The 26,758-nt window shown below is 42.5% G+C and overlaps 1 protein-coding gene across 1 annotated transcript in view; it reads right to left on the bottom strand.

Annotated features, from left to right (window-relative positions):
• LOC143996084 (macrophage mannose receptor 1-like) overlaps positions 1-26,758 on the bottom strand; it is a 214,390-nt gene that overhangs the window by 166,487 nt on the left and 21,145 nt on the right. The window contains exons 2-5 of the mRNA XM_077490909.1: positions 21,632-22,036; positions 13,197-13,370; positions 7,549-7,710; positions 3,642-3,755 (exon numbers count right to left, since the gene is read on the bottom strand). Of these exons, the coding sequence (XP_077347035.1) occupies positions 3,642-3,755; positions 7,549-7,710; positions 13,197-13,370; positions 21,632-22,036 (855 nt within the window). The remainder of the gene's footprint in view (positions 1-3,641; positions 3,756-7,548; positions 7,711-13,196; positions 13,371-21,631; positions 22,037-26,758) is intronic.

Here is a 26,758-nt window from a genome sequence, read left to right as displayed (position 1 = left end):
TCTTTGCCTACCGTGGCTCTACCCTGCCACACTCTGCCCTACCTCTGCTCTATCCAATCAGGTAAGACCCCCTGTAACTTTGAAACCTATCAATTTTTTAACCCTATTCCCCTTAAGCTACACCTCCAGCTCCAGGCTTATCTGTTTACACCCAGATCTTTCTCATGTTTGGAAAATTACTTGTAAAACAAAACGTACATTCCTCTTCCCCCACCCTGTTTTGAGAGGCTGAAGTTGGTCCTGGTGTTGAGTTGCAGAACGGAGAACCTAAATTACCAAGCAGCTCCTGCAGGGGTAGCGCTACTTTGGTAAAGTACTATGTCGATCCTTGGCAGGCTAGGTGTGAAACTTTTCTGATTCTGGAATGTATACATGTATTTTCACAACTGAAAAACAGGGTGAGACTGAGCATGAAGTAGAAGATGAGTTGAGTTATTAGTATGCCCAGTAAATACAATGTTGTCCCTCTGTAATCTGCTGTTTAGGTGTCACGGCCACTATCTCAGTTCTCCTCATCATTGGAAGCCAGCTGCCCTTCTGGGTTCAGGTGGCTGGCCCCCATGACATTTACCAGCTTTACCCACCAATCACTGTTGGTCCCAACTCCTGCAGCCTCCTGAGTTATCTCAGGAGGCTAAGGGAGCATCAATATACCATTTTTGCCTAGGCAGATATGGTGGTTGGGGACAGGGATGGAAAAAAAATGGAATAGGAGTAAACAAAAAAAATGTGTGCTTTGTATTGTGGAGGAGGGAGAAAATGCAGGGCTGAAGTGGATCTGCATAGTGAAGGTCCCCTTTAAAACCTCATTCACATGGGTGCTAAGTCCCATAGACTGTGATTGGACCAGTTGTTTATGCAGGTTGAGCCACCAGGTGCTGTTTGCAGGCCGTCCATGTAAGGGTACGAAGACGCAACAGCTGCATAGGCACAGCTGTCCCCCTAATTTGACAGGAGTGTGGCTAAACAGCCCTGAACGCACACTGTATCCAAAAGCATAATTCATCACACAGATGAAAGCTCTTTATATGTGTCTGCTTTTTGCTTTTGGCTGTACCATTTTGAAAAGCAAGCAATGTTAAACCTATAGATGGAAACAAAGCCTGCTTCAAAACAACATTCTGCTCCTGCGGGTTCGAAACAACATGCTAGCCACTACACACGATGCAACAAAAATACTCCTCTATCCTTTAATATCGCAAAAAGAAAAGGTGAAAAGAGAGCCTCGCCTGCAGTAAATACTAAGGATCATGGACCTTTAGAATAAGAGAACTTTATTACACAAAAAAATTCAAATAGTAAGGGTGCTTTCACACCTAGGCCAGTGGCGGTAAAGGGCCGCTATTTTTAGCGGCGATTTACCGTTGTTTTTGCAGAGGTTTTTCAGTGGCACTGCCCATTCATTTCAACAGGCAGGAGCGGTGTATACACTGTTCCTTCACCACTCCAAAGATACTGCTTGCAGGAGTTTTTTTTTAACGTCCTGCCAGCGCACCGCTCCAGTGTAAAAGCCCTCAGGCTTTCACACTAAGATTGCAGGAGAGCTGTTTTTCAGGTGCTTTAAAAAAACACCTCAGTGTGAAAGGGGTCTTATACAAAAAAGAAAAAAACAAAACAAAAAATCCCACCACCAACACCTCAGTAAAAAATTTATTAAAAATAGACAACATTGTCTGATCAAGATGCAGCTGCGTCATAAAATTCATACACATACATATCAACATAATATTCCTGGGGTAATAAAGCACCTGACACTATGGTGAAGGGAAATCACTGTTGAAACACTGTTAAAACACTGTAGACACCATGTGACTCACGCACCAACGTCACCATCGATGTCAGCTTGCTAGCCTGCACATGCTCACGGGAATCTGCGAGTACCACGGCATTCATTTAACTACGGGAAGCTGAGACCGCTACGGGACTGGATCACATTAAATTGCACCTGCCGCTGACCTTATGCCTGACTGGCAACGCGGCCACATCCCTGATCCAAATCCAACGGAGGTGTTTCCAGGCTGTTGGTCCATGCACTATACTCCTATGCTGTGTTTTTTTGTACTGCAGTGAACACTAGTCACACTGAGAACAATATCCCATCCTATACGCTGGACTAATATCCTAATCACTGTTGCAGTATTAATTATATATGACCTTACTGCATTACTACTTCCCAGCTTCACCCTCCTGTGGAAAATCTTAGACTTGGGATACATACTTGCACTACATACAGCATATCGGTGCCTGTTGCTATCCATGGTGGTCATAGGAAATACTTACCTTTCCCCCCTTGCTGCACACGCAGAGCCCCCATTTTTACTCAACTATCGCGCACACTGTGGGAATATTCCTTATCTATGGTGTTTCAACAGTGATTTGACTTCACCACTGTCACTTTAGTGTCAGGTGAGTATTTACCCCAGGGAAAAGAAGAATTTTCTTTCGAAAATCGTATCTTCGAATTTTCATACGAATTTCGCAACGGCCGATTTTCGTGCGGCAATCAAATTTGAGGAATCGGACATGTTGGAAACTTTTTGAAAAACAAACGATCTCCTAATAAATGATGGGAGAATCGTGCGGGAAATGTAATAAGAAAAAAAAATGCGCAAGTGCAAGAAAAGAAAATTTACAGAGAGAAAAGAAGATTCCCGGCCACGAAAATTATTTTCTGTAGCAACATGAGGGGAAATTGAAGGCTTGGTCGGCTGAATTTCGAAAATCAATGGTGGCATCATCGGATCACAAAAAAAGTGAACTTTCTGATTTTGAAAAGAAAATTTGTTTGAAATTCAACCATCTATGACCTACTTATGTGTGTGGATTTTATGACGCAGCTGCATCTTGATCAGACAGCGTTGTCTATTTTTAATACTTTTTTTACTGAGGTGTTGGTGGTGGGATTTTTTTATATGGTGCTTTTTGTATTAGGATTTAGTATTTTTGTGTAATAAAGATCCCTTATCTATAAGCTGCATGGTCCTTACAAATTACTGCAAGTGAGGCTCCCTTTTCACCTTTTCTTTTTGTATGCTTGGCTGATTACCAGGATCACACCTTATTGGGGTGAGTCAGCTATTTGTGGGATGCTGTTTTCTCTCATACAGAGCCTTCCCAGCCCATACACCCCAGTGAGCTACTGGCTACCCCTTGGTTTTCTTATCATTTAATCCTGAATGGAGTAATATACAGGAATACCTCACTTTTAAGTGCACAATGGGGTTTATTTACTAAAGCTGGAAAGTGCAAAATCAGGCTCACTTCTGCATAGAAACCAATGAGCTTCCAGGTTTTATTACCAAATCTTAATTGAACAAACTGGGGTTAGAAGCTCATTGGTTTCTATGCAGAAGTGAGCCTGATTTTGCACTTTCCAGCTTTAGTAAATAAACCCCATTGTGTACTTAAAAGTGGGGTATGCCTGTACTCTTAACTGTGCAGGGAATCCAGGATCATCAATAGATGGTTTGATATTAGGAAAAGAAAGGGCAAGAACCTATAACCTGATAATATGTAAGTCTGTTGGTAGCCTTTATCCTGACTGGATTTCTCTTTTAGATATAGCACTAGTGAAAATGCTCATTTATTAAGTATAAGTAGACAGAGAAATGACTTGTAATGTGCAGAAGCTAACAATTTACCTGGAAGCCAGTTGAAGTATCGGAATGGACTTCCATCGTTCCATTTCCAGCCTGAGTTTAAGTCCAAACTATTAAGCCCCACCCATAAGGGTGTTTTTGTGGTGCTGGCTAATCCTATATAAAAAAAAAAACACACGACAGATTGTGAAAATATATTAGCGAGAAACTTGTTAGCATTCTCTAGTCTAGAGCAATCAAGAGCTAAAAAAATTGGGAACCCTGATACACCTATAGTTCATCATATAGGTCAAAAGTATTAATAAACTAAATATGAACAATACTGTACATAATACGGTTAGATATTGATAAAAACATACGTTAAAAATGTATACATTTAAAAAAATGTTACTCACAAATGACAAAGACCTATTTTTCTTTAAGGTTTCCATGGGGTTATAATCTTGGATAGGGCCGGTATGGGGGGTGGGGGGGCTGTACAATTTGCTGGAGGGAGGGGGGAGCAGGTGAAGTGCTGGCAGTGTGCTAGGATGTTCTCGTTTTGCACTCCTATGACCTGTTTTCAGCAGAGAGGGGGCTGAAGTCTACTCTCTGCTGGCGTCACAGGGACTGACACCCTTCTCAGCTGTAAACATCCCTTGTAATAGAAAAAAAGCATGACAAGACCTCTTAAATATGAGATCTGGGGTCAAAAAAGACCTCAGATCTCATATTTACACTAAAATGCAATAAAACATTTTTTTTATGTCATTTGAAAAAGAAAATGTCCCTTTAAGAGCTATGAGCTGAAGTGCGATGATATGGAAATGGGTGGGGGCCATCTTCCCCTCACTCTTCTCCATGCCAAGCCAGGGAGAGGACGTGATCGCCTCCGCCACTGCCAGCGGCTCCGGTAAGCTGTGGAGGGCACCGGAGAGTGGCAGGATGGGGGTCCTCTCCCACCGCTGATATAAGTAATCTCGCTGTGAATCCACTACAGAGACCACTTTTATCTGCGGACTGGCTGAAGAAGAGGATACCAGGGTTATGGTAGCTAGCTGCAGACATACAGTTCAAACAGCCGGCCTATAATGATGGCGGGCTGTCCGAAAGTGATTAAAGTATGATAGAGAGAGACAGATTGACCGAAAGTCTATCAGAACACAAAAAAATAATTATTTGATGAAAAAATAGAAATGGAATAAATTATGAATTATATTTTTAAACTGCATTTTTAGAGATCGGGTTTTTAAATGGGGCTCACATCCATATATAAATCTTCAAAAAGTTCCACAGTGGAGAAATAATATTCCTTTCCTTGATGTTATTACTTGTGATGGCAATCAAATGTTTTTCACCTTTTAAACAAAGACGATATTGAGAATACCAACTCCACCATCTGGAATTTCTAAGGTTCAAAGACTGAAAATTATTAAGCCATCCATGATTTCTCCCATATGAATGATCTTGGAAAACTAGAACAGTTTTATTTATTTATTTTTGGTTTATACTTTTTAAACTGATACTTTAATAAGTTTACTATTTGTATGAAATATTATTTTCTCAAATACTGTAAGCCTTAAATGCTAGATACACTCATGACACAGGATTAAAGAGGAAGTAAACCCTGATGGGTTTACTTCCTCTTTTTTTCCCTGCAAAGGTAAAGCATAATGGACTACTATGCATCGCATAGTAGCTCATTATGTGTCCCTTACCTGACACAGGAGCCAGCGAAGTCGCCGCTGTCCCCTGTAGTCCGCCGCATCCATCTTGCTGGTGGCGTCTCGCAGCTCCGACGAATGACAGCGGCGAAGCCGCGATGACGTCACTCCCGCGCATGCGCACGGGAGTCGCGTCTCGCAGCTCCGCCGCTGCCATTCGGCGAAGCCGCAATGACGTCACTCCCGCGCATGCGCACGGGAGTCGACAAATTAGGCAGATCCATTCTTGGACTTGCCGCATTTAGTGCGCCGAGGGTTTACTTCCTCTTTTTTTCCCTGCAAAGGTAAAGCATAATGGACTACTATGCATCGCATAGTAGCTCATTATGTGTCACTTACCTGACACAGGAGCCAGCGAAGTCGCCGCTGTCCCCTGTAGTCCGCCGCATCCATCTTGCTGGTGGCGTCTCGCAGCTCCGACGAATGACAGCGGCGAAGCCGCGATGACGTCACTCCCGCGCATGCGCACGGGAGTCGCGTCTCGCAGCTCCGCCGCTGCCATTCGGCGAAGCCGCGATGACGTCACTCCCGCGCATGCGCACGGGAGTCGACAAATTAGGCAGATCCATTCTTGGACTTGCCGCATTTAGTGCGCCTGACAGCGGTGCCCATTTTCGGGCAAATATCTCCTAAACCATATAGGTTTAGGAGATATTGCTTGGACCTACAGGTAAGCCTTAATCTAGGCTTACCTGTAGGTCAAAGTGGTTTGAAAGGGTTTACTTCCTCTTTAAGGGCCTTTAAAAGAAATAGCCAAATAGAAGATGTTTTCTTTCATATTATCTCTCTTCAACTTAAATATACATCCTGCTTGAACAGAGCTGCCTTAATTGGGGAGCAAGAATGGAGGTTTTAGACCCCTTTCACACTGGGGCGTTTTTCAGGCATTTTTCAGGTGCTTTAGCGTTAAAAAAACACCTGTAAAGCGCTTGAAAGAAGCCTCATCTGCAGTCCCAATGTAAAAGCCCAAGTGCTTTAAGAGCCCTTTCACAATGTCAGCGCCCGAAAAACGCTCGTAAAGAGCCGATTAAACTAGCAGCGCTTTACCAGCATTTTATAAGCGTTATTGGGGCGCTTTTAACCCCTGCTAGTGGCCAAATAAAGGGTTAAATGCGCCCACAAAACGCTGCTGCCAATAGCGTTTTTCAGGTGCTTCCCATTGATTTCAACAGGAGGGTTGTATTAACCGCTCCAAAAGCGCTGCAAAGAAGCTGCTTGCAGGACTTTTTTTGACGCCCTGCCAGCGCAGCGCCTTGGTGTGAAAGCACTCAGGCTTTTACATTGGGATTGCAGTTGCAGCTTCTTTCAGGCGCTTTTTTTAACGCTAAAGCGCATGAAAAACGCCCCAGTGTGAAAGGGGTCTAACTGTTCTGACATATTCAGTTCTGTGTATAAATTAAGCCATCATTCAATATTTTTTTTCCCTACAACAAAGCAGATTAGGAAAGGGCCCTTATTGGTTAACTAGCTGGCTGGAAATGAAAACAGAAAATATGAACCTCCCTGGCAGTTTTCCTGAGTGTGGCTCGGGGTTACATTTCAATACCATTAGTAGTAACCCCGAGCCACACTCGGGATTGCATTGCAGGATCCTGGTGCAGGTTACTTACCTTGTCCCCAGGATCCTGCGATGTCCCCCCACTGTGTCCGCGGGCTCTGTCCTCCGATGGATGCCTCTGTGTGCCGGGCTCCGTTCCATCGCGAAGCAACAGGGGCAGAGCCCGGTGGCAAATAAAAAAATATAAAATTAATAACAGATACAGTACACTGTAATCTTACAGATTACATTACTGTATGAAATCATTGTACATCCCTTTTGTCCCTAGTGCTTTGTCCAGTGCCCTGCATGCAGTTTTATATTATATATACTGTTCTTTCTGCCTGTAAACTTGAGATTATCCATAGCTAGAAAACAGCGATAGTAAATTAGAACACTTGCAGAATTGAGCTATAGTGAATTGTGGGGAAATTTATTTTATTATTATTATTTTTTATAATTATTTATAGTTATTTATTATATTATAATTTATGATTTTGTGTTTCAAACTTTATCATGCCGGGAATATCTACTAGACTCTGGTTTGGACATATTTAAGTGTGTTATTGCTAAGAATTACAGGCCTACAATATAAAACGCCAAATTTCTATGCAAAACATTTGTACCGCTTTGAGACGCAAAAATCTGACATAATCATACCGCCAGGGAGAGAAGTTTCTGTGTTGCTGGGTTGTCCTATAAAACTCACCTGAAATATAAGTTTGCTCGTGTAGCTCAGTAATACTTAATAACTCGGCAGCCTGTTGATGACAGCTCCTCTGGGCTTGGTACCAAGTCAGAGCTGATTTCTCATTGACCTGATATTCAGAGCCAGAGATAGGATCTGTTGTCCACCAACCCTCTCTTGTAGCTGAAAAAACAAAAACAAAACATTTAATGGAAAGCCATCAACAGTACAAAAATGTTAGATTGCTCAAACTATTCACAGGTTGACTACCATAAGACCCGTTTCACACTGGGGCGCTTTGCAGGTGCTACAGCGCTAAAAATAGCACCTGCAAAGCACCCTGAAAGAGCTGCTGCTTTCACACTGGAGCGGTGCGCTGGCAGGATGCTGGAAAAAGTCCTGCTAGCAGCATCTTTGGAGCGGTAAAGGAGAGGTGTATACACCGCTCCTCCACCGCTCCTGCCCATTGAAATCAATGGGGCAGCGCGGTTATACCGCCGGCATAGGGCTGCTGCAGCAGCACTTTGTGGTGGTTTTAATCATTTTGCGGCTGGTTTTTAACCCTTTCTTGGCCGCTAGTGGGAGGGGTAAAAGTGGCCCGCTAGCAGCCGAATAGCGCTGCAAAATTGACGGAAAAGCGCCGCTAAAAATAGCGGCGCTTTACTGCCAACTGACCCACCGCCCCAGTGTGAAAGGGTTCTAACAACATTTGACTCTCCATAATGATCATATTATCTACTCTGTAACAATGATTCTGTACAAGTGCAATTAATTGTATTATATATACCACCTGAATAATAACTTTTATTCATTTTCAGCTAATTTAATGTTTTAAACCAGGGTAGCCAAAAACGTAAATAGCATTTACATCCTGTTTAATTCCATTATGCTTGTACAGAATCTTGAAGTTTTCACTCTACCAAATTAAGAATAATATGAAGTGCCTTCTTTTTATGGGCTAACCTTAACCTACGTGTTTTAACAATGTTAATGCATGTACACAGATTAAACATTTACGGTAAATGGTGCTAGTTTACATCTGCGTTGATACATGTTGGCTACAAAATGTTATGTTGTTTTTTTTGATGCGTCAACATTCATTAAAGGGCCCATTAATGACCTTTGTGCAGTGCATGAAAACGCATTTAAAATGTTTATATAAAGGCGTGAATCCAACATATAGCTTGAATTCAATGCATGATTTAACAAAAAAAATGCATTTGTGTTTTGTTTTAATTGCATAATTAAAGTGGAATTAAACTCTCAATCGACATTAACCCTTATGCTGCTAGCCTTGGTAAATAGATAGGAAGGTATATTTACTTGTTTTTTTACATTTCTTAAGTTGCTTTCTGGTTTCTGGCCTAGGTTAAAAGGATGTCATACGTTCCAGTAGTCTTCATGGCATTTTTTTCTTCTTTCATCTCTAGGAAGGGAGGAGGGTCTTTCTTAGCCAAGCACCCCTTCCTGCCTGCAAACCTGAGTTAAGGGCAGATGGATTCAGTCATATAGCAAGTAAATGTTATATGAGTCTTCTGCCCTTACTCAAGATGGCCGCAGCTAGATATGCCTAGGGGGGGTGTTTTTCAAAGTGGTTTCTCAACACAATAAGTACCTAAATCTGCCCTGATATTAGCCTCCATCACCCCTCATACACGTGCACTGTGAATGAATAGGGAGAGGGGTAGGTTCTGCTACATATAAATCACAGCAGACAATGCAGTTTGTGTATTTAACTGTTTGCCTGGAGTTTAGCTTTAACCACTTCAAGACCCCAATACATTTATATACATTGCGGTTTTGAAGTGGTTTACCGGGGTTATAGCTGAATATATCAGCCATAATCCCGCTATTGTTTTTTACAGCCATTGGTGCCTCTCGGGCTTACCCAGCTGGTCCGGGAGGTGATCAAAGAGTAGATGCTCTTTGATCCCCTCTATGGCCTTGGAGGACCGGAGCAGCATCAAGGTTCAGGCTGGACTTCTGATACATGGTGGAAGTAAATACATTTTTATTTATTTTTTAACCTCCTTAGTGGTATTCCCAAGTCTGTCTCGGGGTGGAATTTCAGTACCATTAGCTGTAACCCCAAGCCAGGCTCTGGGTCGCATTGCAGGATACAGGGAAAGTTACTTACCTTGTACCCTGGATCCTGCGATGTCTCCTCACTGTGTGTGCGAGCTGTCTCCTCGCTCGATTCACACAGTGCCGGGTTCTGCCAGGCTTCGTTCCCTGCGAGAGTTGCAACACACGGGGACGGAGAACGGCGCCAAATTCGAAAAAGTTAAAACACAGCACATACACAGTACACTGTAATATTACAGATTACAGTACTGTATAAAAGAAATACACATCCCCTTTGTCCCTAGTGGTCTGTCCAGTGGCCTGCATGCACTTTTATATTTTAAATACTGTTTTTTCTGCCTGGAATTTGGAGATTGTCCATAACAACCAAAAAGTGTCTCTTTATGTCAAAAGTGGTTTTAGACCAGTTAGAAAACAGAGATAATAATATTAGAATCACTTGCAGAAATGAGCGATAGTGATTTGTGGGGAAATTCATCATCAAACACTAAATCTAATGACAGCGACAATTCTGCAACTGAGCAAATTTCAGTGTTTTTGATTTGATTACATTATTGAATAATTTTTATTATTATTATGTTATTATTTGTTATAATTATTTATAGTTATTGATTATATTATAATTTATGATTTTGTGTTTCAAACTTTATCATACCCGGGATGTTTACTAGACTCTGGTTTGGACAGATTTAAGTGAGTTATTCCTAAGAATTGTAGGCCTACAATATAAGACGCCAAATTTCCATGCAAAAGAATTGTACCGCTTTCAGCACCTAAAATCAGAAATAATCACACCGCCAGGGAGGTTAAAGCAAAAGATCAAAAAATAATTATATTTTTTATTTTTTTACCTTTTACTTATAAAGGTAAAGGGGAGATCTGGCTGTTCTTTTTAACCACAAATTTCTCCATAAGGAGGACCTGTCATCCTTATTTCAAGGAATAAAAGTGATAAAAAAATGACATCATAAAAATAAAAACGAATAATATGAAAAATAGAATGAATAGAGCCCTTCTATATGCTAAAATGACAGCTGTCGAAAATTACAAGATATGGAAATTTGAAAAGGTTTGGCAACCTTGGGTTAATCACTGCTTGACCCCTGACTTCGACAAATCCTTATTATTGCCTTGGTAAATGAGAATCTGTTTTACTCACTAGAACCATATCCTGCACGGAAGCCTACTACTGTTCTGTGAGCCTTATTCCCATCTACACTTGCTCTTTACCTTTTCCCTGTCTGTCCTTAACCACTTCAATACAGGGCACTTCCGCCCCCTTCCTTCCCAGCCCAATTTTCAGCTTTCAGCGCTCTAGCGCTTTCAGTGACAATTGCGCGGTCATGCTACACTGTACCCAAATGAAATTTTTATCATTTTGTTCGCACAAATAGAGCTTTATTTTGGTGGTATTTATTCACGACTCCGTTTTTTATTTTTTGCGATATAAGCGCAAAAAAGCGGAAATTTGGAAAAAAAAAACTATTTTCTTTTTTCTACTTCAATAAAAATCCAATAAAATCAAATTTTGTCATAAATTTAAGCCAAAATGTATTCTGCTACATGTTTTTGGTAAAAAAAAATCCGTTAAGTGTATAATAATTGGTTTGTGTGATCACGGACATATGTACGCAAATGATCATGTACATATGTGTGCAGGTGATCACGTACATATGTGTGCAGATAATCATTGGGACATGTGATTTTAGTGGGACATATGTGGGGGACATGTTTTTATTATTAGGGACATGTGTTTTTATTATTTGGGGACATGTATGTTTTGGGGACATGTGTGGGGACATTGTGTTTATACTGTGTGATGTGTTTACTGTGTGGTGTGTTTACTGTGTACACTAGACTGGTGATCAGTGAGTAAAAAGCTGTAAAAAGCAGCTCATACTCACTGATCAGCAGCCGGCTGCAGCGATCTGCTCTCCTCTCCACAGCGATGACTTCTGTGTGAGGAGAGGAGGAGCCGATTGCCTAGCAACCGGCTGTTTGTTTACATCACATGACGGCCGTGATTGGACACGGCCGTCATGTGATCAGGAGGGCCAATCACAGAGCCCTCCTGCCGATCTGAGATGCGCCGTGTCCGGGTGACACGGGCGCATCGGGATCGCGCCGCTGCGCGGGCGCGCGTGCGCACGATCCCGCTACTCCTGAATGACGTTCCTGAACGTCATATCAGGAGTAGGCGGCTCCCACCCGGCCGTATATGTGCATTGGCCGGGTGGGAAGTGGTTAAGGGCTGTGAGTATAAAATGGTTACCAATCAATAAATATGTAACGTCTTCAGACATAAGACTAGTTCATACTCCAACTTTTTTCATTCTTCTCCCTTTCACTCCTCCTTTATTCACTCCTCCTTTATTACCATGGCAAGTTTCCAAGTCTCCGTATCATCTAGACGGGACTTCATCTTTCCGTTTTAATCTGCAATTCGGTAAAACATTTTTTACCTACCTACAAAACCAGTGTATAAGAAACAGTGAGGAGGTACTGGTAAGGTGACTATTAGCCCTTGTACACACAGTCGGAAATTCCGACCACAAAATCCGTCTGATTTTTTCTGACTGATTTTGTCCGAAACTGGTGTTGCATACACACGGTCGGACAAAGTTGTCGGAAAATCTAATAGTTCGGAACATGATGACGTTCGTTCATTATGATGGGACTACTTTCAGCCTAGTAGCCAATAGCTTTGCTCTTGTACTTTGATCTGAGCATGCGTGGCACTTTGTCCGATTGGAATTCTCTACAAACGATCGGAAAAAGTCAGATCGGATTTTGTTGTCGGAAAATTTGAGATCCTCTCTCAAATTTTTTCTGGCAGAATTACCGACGGAAAAAGTCGATAGAGCCCACACACGATCGGATATTCCGACAATATAATCCGATCGGACCGCTTCCGTCGGAATTTCCGACAGTGTGTACAAGGGCTAAGACTACAGGCTCATGGGGGCAAGAATCACTAGATTTCCTCAGAGGTACTAAACACTCGCTGCTACTGTGCAAACAGTGACGCCTGTCAGATTTGTACTATGTACAAATCAATGACAGGAGCTGTTTGCATGTAACTATCTCATATGTGAATAGAGCCTCTGACCGACCCTGGACACAGCCATAGTGTGTCCAGGGTTGGTGCTTCTGCAGAGTTTTGGCCACTTAACCCTTTAACGTTCTGCTCCACCGTTTGGTAGCGCACATTTTGATTCATGCTAACTCATTTGAAATTGTAGACTTTAAAGGGTTAAAAACTTGCTGCAGCTACTGTATGTGACCATAGCACAGAGTGTTGCTGCTTCCGAAAGCAGAAAACTATCCCCCCCCCCCCCCCCCCCCGGGCACCTATGTGAATGTAGCCTAAGTTGGTGCTGCCATCATATCATCATATATGAAAGTTCTAGTAACATAATATAGATAAATGATTCCTACAGAATGTGAAGTATTGATTTCCTGAAATTAATTATTTCTTAAAGGGAAGCTATTAAGGTTTCCAATCAGCTGTTCTGCAAAGAAAGGGATACGTTTGGAACGTGCTAAACCAACATCACACCAGGAAGGTTATTGACAATGCTTACTTTTAATTGGGCAGTATCCCCACAACTTATCCTTATCATAATTTTCTGTTGTAGAACACCAGAGATCCCCTTGTTGTGCTCCTACAGTGGTACATTCCCCATACCATTTAGATTCAAACTTGAATGGGAATACACATGGCTGACCATTACCATTTCCTTTTATAGAATATATTTCTGTGGAAGAATGAATAAAAAGTGTTAGTTGGCTATGAATATTATACATACAAATCATAAATAAATACAAATAATATTTATAAGAAAAAAAAACACGTAACACTTGTACTTATTGCAAGGGAATTTGCACTTTGCAAGGAAATTTTTCCTTCACTTAGTGAATGTGGGGAAAATTCACTTTACAAAGAATACCCAATCACCTGTAAGGAAAAATTTAAAAAAAAATGTATTTTTTGCTTGCACATGGTTGGCTGATGGAAATCAGCAGAGCTTCTCGTAAACTGTTAAACTGAACAGCCTTTTGCCTTTAGTAAATCAATCCAATTGAATAAGACAAAGCAAAGAGATATGATGTAGGGAAGCCTTTGGAAGAAAAAAAATAGTATACAGGATTCAAAACTACATTTCAAAGACAGCTTGAAAATATACAGTATCTCCCAAAAATGATTACACCCCTCACATTTTTGTAAATATTTTATTATATATTTTCATGTGACAACACTGAACAAATGACACTTTGCTACAATGTAAAGTAGTGAGTGTACAGCTTGTATAATGGTGTAAATTTGCTGTCCCCTCGAAATAACTCAACACACAGCCATTAATGTCTAAACCTCTGGCAACAAATGTGAGTACACCCCTAAGTGAAAATGTCCAAATTGGGCCCAATTAGCCATTTTTTCCTCCCTGGTGTCATGGGACTCGTTAGTATTACAAGGTCTCAGGTGTGACTGGGGAGCAGGTGTGTTAAGTTTGGTGTTATCGCTCTCACTCTCTCATACTGGTCACTGGAAGTTCAATATGGCATCTCATGGAAAAGAACTCTCTGAGGATCTGAAAAAAATAATTGTTGCTCTACATAAAGATAGTCTAGACTAAAAGAAGATTACCAAAACCCTAAAACTGAGCTGCAGCACGGTGGTCAAGATCATGCAGCGGTTTAACAGGACAGGTTCAACTCAAAAAAGGCCTTTCCATGGTTGACCAAAAAGGTTAAATGCATGTGCTCAGCTTCATATCCAGAGGTTATCTGTGGGAAATAGATGTATAAGTGCTGCCAGCGTTGCTGCAGAGGTTGAAGGGGTGGAGGGTCAGCCTGTCAGTGCTCAGACCATACACCGCACACTGCATCAGATTGGTCTGCATGGCTGTCATCCCAGAAGGAAGCCTCTTCTAAAGATGATGCACAAGAAAGCCTGCAAACAGTTTTCTGAAGACAAGCAGACTAAGGACATGGATTGTCACAATACAGGGAAAACCTAGGCCTTCTTCCACTATCTTGGCGCTATGGAAATATTAGATCTTATAAATATAGACAATTCAGTAATCACAGTGATTCGATCTTTCACAGCGATTCAAAGTGCCAGCTGCCACTTAAAGTGCATAAATGTGAATAAATAATCCTTGCATTATAGTAAATGTCCACAGATACTCTGAAGATACCTCTGATTACTAAAGCAGCGCTACTGTCATTGCTTATTATGACCAGCTTCCATATGGTAATGGCACATGAGAAAACTGACAGATGGTGATAAAAGTCCAGGAAGACACAGATGGTGGTCCTAATGTGGTTTAAAAGATGTGCCCCTCACACCAGAATCTGCAAGCTGTGCGTCACACTCCCCTTAGGGGTTCTCACTCCCCAGAAAGATGAACACATCAAGCTTTGATATGTTAACCACGGCTGTCTTCCACGTCATGGAGGGTGTCAGAGCTTGTACTGGATCTCTCACAGGTACTCAGACAGAAAAAAGGGGCTCAAATAGCGTAATTCCATTTTTCTCTCTCGTTTATTTTAAACTCAAAATTACATGTTCCATAAAATCCATCAGTCAACCAGTACTTAAAATTATCAGCATTCAAAAAAGCGTTCTAAACAGCACAGGACCCACGAGACTCACAAAACGAAGGAAGACAGCGTCCACCACTTACTTCCAGTTATGGAACGCAAACGTCACTTCCGGTCGCCATAAGATCACCCTGACACGTTTCATCATCACCACTTCCTCCGAGTACGTGACCTCAGGGCGCAACGTCCTGGTTTTTATATTGACATATTGTTGTGTAAATATTAAGCCTCCAAGTGCAAAAAAACTCTCATATTAACCAGGACACATCGGCGGCCATCATTGCTTGACTTGGAGATGAATATACACTCGGCATGACGAGTATACATGACTTGTATATCTGAGTATAACATACACTGTGTATCCTTCTTATAGAAAATTACTAGAGGGCTAATAACTACTACTACTACTACTAATAAGGGCTTTATCTCCAGGTGGTATGCTATGCTCCTGACTGACTATCTGGAGCAATACCCCAACTCTGCTATGACAAGGTGGGAAAGAAATATAGGGGATATCACTGGGAGGAAGCCTTAGCCCTTGTACACACGATTGGAGATTCCGACAACCAAATCCGTCGGATTTTGTCCGACGGATTTTGTCCGAAACTGTTGTATACACACGGTCGGACGAAGTTGTCGGAAAATCCGATCGTTCAGAACGTGATGACGTTATTTCGTTACGACGTGACTATGTTCAGGCTAGTAGCCAATAGCTTTGATGTAGGAATTTGATCTGAGCATGTGTGGCACTTTGTCCGATCGGAATTCTTTACACATGATCGGAGTATGTCCGATCGGAGCATTTTGTCGGAAAATATTTCCGGCAAGTTGGAAAATTTGGTCCGTCGGATATTCCGACGGAAACAGTCCGATGCAGACCACACACAGTCGGAATATCCGACAAAACGCTCCGATTGGACACATTCCGTCGGAATCTCTGATCGTGTGTACAAGGGCTTAGAGGCAGTGCGTTTAAGCTCTACGAATGCATCAAATAGATTGTCTCAATTATACATCCTATTGAGGGTACACCACACCCCAGTTAAGTTACACACCATGGCTCTTCGTCCAGACCATGCATGCCCAAAATGTTGTAGGGACACTGGGGATCTTATACATCTACTGGGTCGTTACCCAAAAATTCACAGATAATGGGAATCAATATTGAGGACGATTAACAGTGCTCTCCCTACTGCTATACCTCTGGACCCTAAGCCCTGCCTTCTAGGAATACTGAAAGATGTGGTGCAGGATAATCATCTTAGGAAGGCAGCTAGCAGGGCACTGTTCCAAGCCTGCAGACTTATGCACTGTACACACAGTTGGACTTTCCGACGGAAAATGTGCGATCGGATCGCGTTGTCGGAAAATCCGATCAGGTGTGGGCTCCATCTGACTTTTTCCGGCGGAATTTCCGACACACAAAGTTTGAGAGCTGCATCTAAAATTTTCCGACAACAAAATCTGATCATTTAAATTCCGATCGTGTCTAGACAAGTCCGACGGACAAAGTGCCATTCATGCTCAGAATAAATTACGAGATTAAAGCTATTGGCTACTGGCTCGTTTATAGTCTCGTCGTACGTGTTCTACATCATCGCGTTCAGAACGATCGGATTTCCTGCCAACTTTGTGAGACCATGTGTATGCTAGATAAGTTTGGCCCAAAATCCATCTGAAAAAATCTTACTTTGTCATTGGAAAGTCCGACCGTGTGTACAGGTCATTATTCTGCTGCACTGGATCTCCCAAACGGTACCAACCCTGCAGATGTGGATAGACCAAATGGGCACAGTACTTAGGTATGAAAAATGTATATATACGCATAGAGGTAACCCGCACAAGTTTAACAGTGTATGGGGGAATTGGTTGTCTGTGCCAGGCCTATCTCCAGTAGACTTAATACTGGATGAATGAATGAATGAATGAAATACTTGTATGGCGCACAATGCAAACTGAATCGCCTCTAGGCGCTGTGGTGAGCTTTGATCATCTGCTTAAAGAGGAAGGTCTTGAGTTTTTTCCTAAAAGCCAGGTGATTTTCTTCCAGGCGGATGTTGATTGGTAGAGCATTCCATAGCCGAGGCCCTTGGACAGCGAATCTCCGATCCCCCTTGGATTTATACCGGGCTTTGGGCACGAGGAGGAGGTTTTTGTTGGCTGATCGAAGACTGCGGTTTGGTGTGTAATGATTTATTTTCTCCATTAGGTATTGCGGAGCCTCTCTATGCACGCATTTGTGGGTGAGGCAAAGGGTCTTGAACGTGGATAGATTATTACTGTGAAGTGGCAGTAGACTATGTAAGTAAATCAGTATCACTGGGGAACTCCTGGGGTGATGGAAGGGCAGTTGACAAGATAATGTTCTTTTCTTGTTATGGTGCATGTGAGGTAAATTACTATAGCTATTCTGTATTGCTAAATGTAATCAGATATCACTTTGTACTTAAAGCAGTAGTAAACTCACTGAAACAGATATACAAGTCATGTATACTTTTTATGCCGAGTGTATATTGATCCCCAAGTCAAGCAATGATGGCCGCCGATGTGCACCGGTAAATATGAGCAGTTTTTGTACTTGGAAGGTTAATATTTACACTGCAATGAATCAATATAAAAACCAGAACGGCTTCAGAGGAAGTTGTGATTATGAAACGCGTGACCTTACGGTGACCGAAAGTGATGTTTGTGTTCCATGGCGGTAAGTGGTGAACGCTGTCTTCCTTAGTTTTGTGAGTCTCGTTGGCCCTGTGCTGTGTAGAACGCCTTTTTGAATGCTGATAATTTTAAATACTGATTGACTGATGGGTTTTATGGAGCATGTAATTTTGAGTTTAAAATAAACGAGAGAGAAAAAAAAATCTGTCATTCTTCAATTTTTCTCATGTGCCATTACCATATGAAAGCTTGTCATAATAAGCAATGACAGTAGCGCCACTTTAGTAATCAGAGGTACCTTCGGAGTATCTGTGGACATTTACTATATTGTAAGGACATGGATTACTGGAACCATGTCCTGTGGTCTGATGAGACCAAGATAAACCTATTTGGTTCAGATGGTGTCAAGCATTTGTGGTGACAACCAGGTAAGGAATATAAAGACAAGTGTGTCTTGCCTACAGTCAAGCATGGTGGTGGGAGTGTCATGGTCTGGGGCTGCATGAGTGCTGCCGGCACTGGGGAGCTACAGATCATTGAGGGAATCACGAATGCCAACATGTACTGTGGGATACTGAAGCAGAGCATGATCCCCTCGCTTTGGAGATTGGGCCGAGGGGCAGTATTCCAACATGATAACGACCCCAAACAGACCTCTCCAGACCTAAACCCTATTGAGCATCTGTGGGGCATCCTCAAATGGAAGGAGGAGGAGCACAAGGTCTCTAACATCCACCCGCTCCATGATGTTGTCATGGAGGAGTGGAAGAGGACTCCAGTGGCAACCTGTGAAGCTCTGGTGAACTCCATGCCCAAGAGGGTTAAGGCAGTGCTGGAAAATAATGCTGGCCACACAAAATATTGACACTTTGGGCCCAATTTGAACATTTTCACTTGGGGGTGTACTCACTTTTGTTGCCAGCAGTTTAGACATTAATGGCTGTGTGTTGAGTTATTTTGAGGGGACAGCAAATTTACACTGTTATACTAGCTGTACACCTACTACTTTACATTGTAGTAAGGTGTAATTCCTTCAGTGTTGTCACATTAAAAGATATAATACATTTTTCACAAAAATGTGAGGGGTGTACTCACTTTTGGGAGATACTGTACATGTAGGGCTTGTCCTTGATGCTGTCTGTCACGCAGCTTCAACAGGTAGATCCCGGGTGAGAGAAACAAAAGATCCGTCTCCAGGCCAGGACTTCAGTATAGTGCCTTGAACAGTCCCAAAATTTCTTAGAAGAGTAGGCCCCCCCAGTTTTAGCATAGCTTGTACTTTTGTGACACATGCAGAACTTTATCTGGGTTGTCTGGGAACTTCTACTAGACAAGAACAGGACATCTCCAGGCTCCATGCTCACTCCTATCCACACTCTGGACACCCTCCCCCAGGGATTGGCTGAAACAATATAAATATTCCTCTGCTAATTTGCTTCATCCCACTTCTTTCCAGAACTATGTAGAAGGCAGGGGGTAGTAGTCAAACCCACAGCCAGTGAAACTTAGAGCAGACCGGAGCAAGCTCAAATTGCTCCAGTGATTACGGAGGAGCCAAAAGAACCAAATTTACCTAACCAACCTAATCTATAAAAAAATCCATGTCCATAGAAACATGCCTATTTTTGTACCCTGACTGCTGGTATCATCTTTTCAGAGTTCTATGGATTGTACCTTGCAATAGAGAATACCAGCCAATAGAAAAAAGAGTAAGTGGGCATCAGTCAGAAGCCCTACCGAAGATCAAACTATCAGCATTATCTTGTATTTTGTGGAGATTCTTGTGTTGGTTGAATCATGCCTCATTCTTCGAAAAGCCTCTGCTGCTGACTTATAAAAAACATTACAATTAAAAAATTGACCAGATTTAAAACAAGTGCTATTGGGCGAGACACAGTGAAAGAGTGAAATAGTAAGGAGGAAATTGAACAGCCTCCAGCAGAGACCTAGGGACAAAAAGACCTGCAGCGAGGCCTCCTTTACATGGGAAGGCAGGGGTGGAAAAAATTGGTGGTTGAGCTGTTATGTTATTGTCCTCTGGCCACCAGCCCGCAAGACAAGTTAACATGTCCAGCAACTATATTATTATACACTACTGCAGTTGCGGGATGGCACAACAGAATTTATACAGCAGATTGCACATTGCAGACAGTACCACCGCCAAATGCATACACATTCAAGTTAACAGAACCATGCCACAACCATGAGCCAAATCAAATAGGAAATTCCCATGTGGCTGAAAAAATGGGGATTCAGGAAGTAGTAATATTGCCTGCTGAATGCTTGGCCCTCTCCTAAAAGTGGTCCACCATGGATTGTGTTTCAGAGGGTCGGTACAGAGTGCCACTTGTGTAAACGAGACCAGAAAGAATAGAGCAGTGCTGATGGCAGCACACATAGTGCAATACAAAGCTGAGGGATGGGATGGTGCACAGAATAGGTGTGGAACAATGCAGGTGACGGCACAGAGCACAATGAAGGTGACGGCACCGAGTCTAAAGTAAAGAACCAAACAAAGGAATGAGCTCTAGTAGAGAGCAGAAACTATCAGGATGAGAGCTAAGAAAAGATAGAATAGTGAGGAAGAGAGCAGGAGAGGAGGTCACAAAGAGCAGAACAAAGAATGTGTGTATGAATCACTCTCAAAAACCCAACCACAGTTTTTTCATAGAAAATGGAAGGATGTCAACCCCTGTTCACTCTTACATCTTGACCAGGTGTCAAGGTGTCATAACTAGAGGAACAGATAAGAAATGTCTTCAATATATAGAAAGGTCAACAAAAAGCATTGTCACAATGCTATCTAGGATCAAGCCAAGGTCTCCCTATTCAAGTGTTACCGAGTCTGGATCTTGACTCACAGACCCATTTCTTGATGTAGTATTCTGCAAAAAAACATAATACCTCATCTGACAATGACTGATTAAGTAACAATGATTCTTAATCTTGCCCATCATCAGTTACGGTTGCAGCCTTTATAAGCCTTGGTCCAAACAAAAAGGAGATGCCAGCATGTTTCTTTGCACTCCTAGTTGCTTGAGACCTCATTGCTAGGCCCAGTGATTTTGGGACCCTGCTCTTTCTTGCATCCAAGTTTCCTTGTGACTGTGACTTGGACCTTTAACTATAGTTTGCCTTTACCTTGAGGCTCAAGTGTTGCTAACCATGGATTATGTATTGTTATGTGCCCTGTTATTATGCATTGTGTTTTGGACTCTGGCTGGCAACCCAGACATTCTCGCTTATAGCTCCACAACTAAGTAGTCCAAAAAAGTGAAAACAAACATTTTGTTTGAAGCACCATGGCTATTACCTAAATGTAGTTTTTGGCTGGGTTGTAGTCAGCCCAGATTGATTGTATGGTTTTTCACTTGGTCTTTACTTAAGCTCAGTGGGGTGTGATTTCTCACTGCTGCCAGTAGGTTTTTACTGGCACCACTGGCAGTAGTATGAGATTTCATAACAAGCCTGAGTTATGAATATTTATATTTTCTTCAGCCAGCCCCGTAGAAGATTCTTGGTCACTGGTGCATGCTGGGACAGGATATAAATAATGCTCTCCTCCCGCAAGCTGAGGCCTGGGGAGCTGCTGCTGGATTGAGCTCTGCTATTAGACTCTGTGTGGGGTCTAACATGTGCTCAATGTTGGCAATTGTTTATTTTAAACAGGGCTATAGGTAAGTAATAGTCATTCAGTTAAATTTACATTGATTATATAATTGGCCTGGAGTTGATCTTAAATAGAACACTTTACCTTCATAGGTCTTAGCACATAAATTATCAGGAGTTCCATAGATCGTCCATTGGCTCCTGCCTTCCAATGCTTTAAGGATAACTACTTTTTCATTTGCCTTGCCATAGTTTAAGTAAAAGTCTTCCCCCTGGATGCCGAACAAAGTGTCATTTTTGCACTCCCATCTCTGAAGCACGTTAACATTACTGCATTGTAACAGGCCGACCACACTCTTCTCAGTCTTGCCGTACGCCCCCAGACACCGCTTCACTTCCACATTTATCAGGTGGAGTTTCGAGATCCATCGGAATTTTTGTGCATCATTGTCAGGCAAACAATCTGCAACCTTAATGATGTTGTTCTCAGCTTGTAAACATTTTTCATGGTTTGCATTGTAGATTAAAAATGAGCCAGATGAGCTAGATTCTGAAAAATAAGATTTTACAACAGCTAGATGTTATGAGTTTGTTAAAAGACATATACAGAAATCATAGTATCATATATATGGAGCTCGATAAGCTAAGTGACGGTATACATTTAGATGACCAGATTTTTAAAATGAAATCCAGGAACGTTTTTTATTTTTTTTACTAGTAATGGCAGCAATCAGCGACTCGTAGCGGAACTGCGATATTGCGGTGGACAACTCGGACACTAATGCCGCATACACACAACTGCTTTTTCCGTCTGAATAAACTCCGAAGGTTTTTCCTACGGAGTTCCGCTGAAACTGTCTTGCCTACACACGATCACACCAAGTCAGACGGCCTAGAACGCGGTGACGTAAAACACATACAATGGGACTAGAAAAAGGAAGTTTAATAGCCAGTAGCCTCCGTCTTGCTTCAGAGCATGTGTCGTTTTTGGTCCATTGGAACAGCATACAGAAGAGCAGTTTTCCCGATAGGAATTGGTTCTGTCGGAAATATTTAAAACATGTTCTATTTCTAGGTCCGTCAGAATTTTCGGGAAAAAAAAGTCAGATGAGGCACACACACGATCGGAATAGCCGATGAAAATATTCCATCTGACTTTTTCTGTTGGACATTCCGCTCCTGTGTACGCTGCATTAGTGACACTTTTGACACTTTGTGGGAACCAGTGACACTAATACAGAGATCAGTGCTAAAAATATGTACTGTCACTGTACTAATGACACTGGCTTGGAAGGGGATAACATCTAGGGCAATCAATGGGTTAAATGTGTGCCTAACAAGTGTTTTCTCACTGTGGGGAGGTGCTTTTACTAAGGGAAGACATAGATCCCTGTACTTGCTTTGCAGGAACACAGGATCAATGTCTTCCATACTGACAGAATGGCGAACTGCCTTGTTTACATAGGCAGACCACTAAGCGAGTCCGCCGGATCCGCTGATTGACTCTGATACCCAGAAATGCAGGATTACGTATACAAGTGATCCTGTACAGTTCGACTGCCCTGTAGCAGTAAATCAGCTATCAGACAATCGGCAACTGGTTAAGATCATCAGCATTATGATAGCTCACAGGCAGCGGGCACTCTATCATGGCTCTGGCTGGCTCTGTCACAGTGTGTCACATACCATGGCTGCTGGGTGCTGATTTTGTTAACTTATGACCAATAAGTGCCTGCTGCCTGTGAGTTCTGATACCATCCATCATGCCAGAGAGACAGACACAGTGCAATGTAGTCTATTCACAAACACCCCCAAAGCACACCTGTGTTGAAGCCTTGAAGGCACTGGCAGCCCCATGATTGGATCTGCTTCCCCTCTATTCCTGCTGCTGGACATCGTCAGCTGAGCTCAGCTGCCTCTCTCTACCCTTCGCCACCTCCGCCGGCCTCACAGCCCAGGTCTCACTCTCCAGGCCCCAGCCACTACTGGGTGGGGAGCGGAGGAAAATGACTCTGCTGGGGAAGGCAAGGAGATAAGCAGCCCAGCGGCTGGCTGGGATTTGAGCCAATAATAGCCAGAATAACATGTGAGCGGTGCTGAATGGGCATGTTCCGGAAACTGAAGAAATAGTCCATCCGCTCTGACCAGCACATCATCATCATCAGAAAGGGACACAGATAATGGAAAAGGTACACCCCCCCCCCCCCAAGCTAGTAGGAGCGGGGGGGGGGTGTAATTTAGAATTCGCTTTTTTTATTCTGCACTGACTGTCTTTGAAAATTGCCCCAGCTCCTATTGAAGTCAAATCCGGGGACAGACTTGGTCCGGGGACAGCGTTCTCAATCCGGGGACTGTCCCCTGAAACCGGGGACATCTGGTCACCCTAGTATACATACTTGCTTTGCATGTGTGCTGGCAGGTTATGAACTAAAAAAACAAAAATGTCATTAATATGCGATAATCAGGGCTTTTTTTCAGCTGGAACTTGGTGGAACTCAGTTCCACCACCTCTGGCTCAGGCCCCCTGCTCCCCGCTTACCACTATCACTTGTAAACACAGAAGTCTGGCTTCTGTGTTTACAAGTGACAGCCTGTCTCCCAATGGTTCCCACAGGTCTGATCTCCTCAGAGTCTCCCACTGAGTTCAGGGTGGAGACAGGGAAGATGCAGGTGTGCACAGGGTGGAGTGTGGATGCTGACACCCCCATTGAAGGATCTCTCTGTAAGTGAAAGAGGAGGAGCCAGTTACAGTGTGTGGTGAGGTACTAGAGCTGGCTGGAAGCTTCAGCTTAATACAGCAACAAAAGTAAGGCATGTGGAGGATGGTGGATCTTTTAAGGAGGTAGGGTGGAGATGGAGCAGTGGAGGGGGGATGCAGACATAGGCAGCTGTGGAGGAAGGCTGCACTCTGCATGCAGCACAATCCTAAACTCTGCACTCTATGCAGAGCACTCCTGAACTCTGCATCTGCACTTTGTTTGTAGAGCACCCCCTGAACTCTGCAGCACACACCTAAACTCTCCTCTCCCACTGTTTAATGCAGTTTGGAGAGGGGTGTTGTGTGTGTGTGTGTGTGTGTGTGTGTGTGGGGGGGGGGGGGGGGGGGCGGGGGGTCGTGGTTGAGTTTCTGCAACTATTTTCTTAGAAAAAAAGCCAAATAATATAATTAAAATAATAATATGTGTTAAAATGTGAAACAGTGATAAAAGTGCTTAAATCAAAAGCAGATATTCATCTGTATTTTTATCGCTGGTTCACATAATATCGCATAATATTGTATCTTTTGTCTTATCTTTCACACATGTGACCTGAGATGGTGACAAAAGTATCCACCTTTTCCTATGTCCCATGAAAGGGATCTCTCTATATACAGCATAATTAATAATCTCCCTGTATACAGTACATGGCTCTCTTTACGACACAGTACAGTGCAGTCATCTCTCTATATATAATGCATGGCTCTCTGTATACACCCCCTATAACTGGTGGTATTCTGCATTGTTACTATATTGCTGGGATGTGTATTCCTCTTTGACACATTTTCTGCTAAATCTCAGCATATAAACCATTAAAGAGAAAACATTCCAAATTGTGCTACACCAATGGGATATTAGGGTTACTCACACCTTGATTTCTACCTCCCTGAACTCCATATCAGATCTTGTGGTTACCACTCACCTCTCTGCACACCACTCCCAAAGTGATTCAATGGCTGCCCCAGCACCAATTAAAGAAAAACCTTACACACAGCAAAAAGCAATGATGAAAATACAGCCACAGTGACCCCTGTGGTGGGATAACTATTACATAACATAACAGAACCAGAACTTGCAGAATGTTTGCAAAGAAAGTTGATCTGGAGTCATGCAATGTGGACTTGCTGCAGCACAATTACTTGCTAGCTGGGATTGTTTCATAGAAACATATAATTTTTGTATGATAGATTATTTTATGCAATGGCACAGGGTTTATCATTATATATGATTGTTGGAGTGAATGTATTTCATACATGTACAGTAAGGGATTAGGTTAATTGCAGTGGGTTCACTATCACCAGATTGTTGAACTATAGATTTGCGCTGCTTGCTTAATTTTTCTTGCCAAAAACTTGTGGGGCGCTTGCTGTAGACTTGCCAGACTCTTGCTGTAGACTTGCAGGGCACTTGCTGTAGACTTGCGGAGCTCTTGCTGGGACTTGTGGGGCTCTTGCTGTAGAGTCACCACTGCAACTTCGCTCTTGCTAGAGGCTTGCCATGCAAGTTTGCTACAAATTGGAAACGTGTCAACTAGAACTTGTGCCTCAAGTGCTGTGCAAGTATACAACTTTCCCAGGAAGATGTGCAGCAAGTTAACAAGACTTACTATTCAATACTGCCACAAATGTGTGGCGAGTTATCCTTGCTATCTAGGAATGTGGTTTTCATTTGCAAAATTCCATCCATACCAAAATGGAAACTTACGAGAAAATTAAATTTTTAAGTACCTCTGAATAACATGCATCAAGTCTCTATTGGCATTATCAAAGATTTTTCATACAAAGAGTTTAAAAATCTACCAGTGTAGGGCCAATCGTTTTTTTATGTGGTTCCTGATCCTGAGTACCCGATTCAGAGCCTAATTATGAATTCATAACTTCAAAAGTTTAATTCCCTTGCCTGTTCTTCCAGTGGTTTTCTTCTTTGTTGTTACTTTGGCCATGTTAACTTGTCTTCTGATAGTGTACCTTTCTTATGGAGACCCCTGTTAGGCTTCATGTACACTTGGCTGTCAGTAGTTACCGTGGTGATTTTGCTGTGTTTTTGCCACATTTTGCATTTTCCCACGGCCGGAAGTCAAAACATTCCTATCCTGAGCGCGTTCAGGAGAGGGAGGTTGGACCTCCCCTAACCACAGCAGCTCCTAAACTCTGCTAAAAGCCTATGTGTACATAGGAACTTTGGCAAAAAAACGCCAAAACTCAAGTTTAGGAGATGCTATTGTATATGAAGCCATTGTCCTAAAACATCTATTGACCATGCTCCTGCCTACTATTCTGCTACTGCTCTTTGACACGATTCTTACTGACAATGGCTTGGCTCCTGACCACAACAATTGCTCAGTATCATGCCATCCTCATCAGACTACTGATTTATGAAACTGGTTGTTAATGTCAGAGCTTTCACTACCTTTATCCTGCTTTTTAGATACTCCATCTGTTCTTACTACCCCTAATAGGGATGAGCTTCGTGTTCGAGTCGAACATACGTTCGACTCGAACATCGGCTGTTCGCCC

Source organism: Lithobates pipiens, unplaced genomic scaffold, assembly GCF_037356315.1.
Source record: "Lithobates pipiens isolate NorthernLeopardFrog02 unplaced genomic scaffold, aLitPip1_a1.2 Scaffold_19, whole genome shotgun sequence".
Classification (NCBI taxonomy): Eukaryota; Metazoa; Chordata; class Amphibia; order Anura; family Ranidae; genus Lithobates; species Lithobates pipiens.
This window is presented reverse-complemented; position numbering and strand designations above follow the sequence as displayed.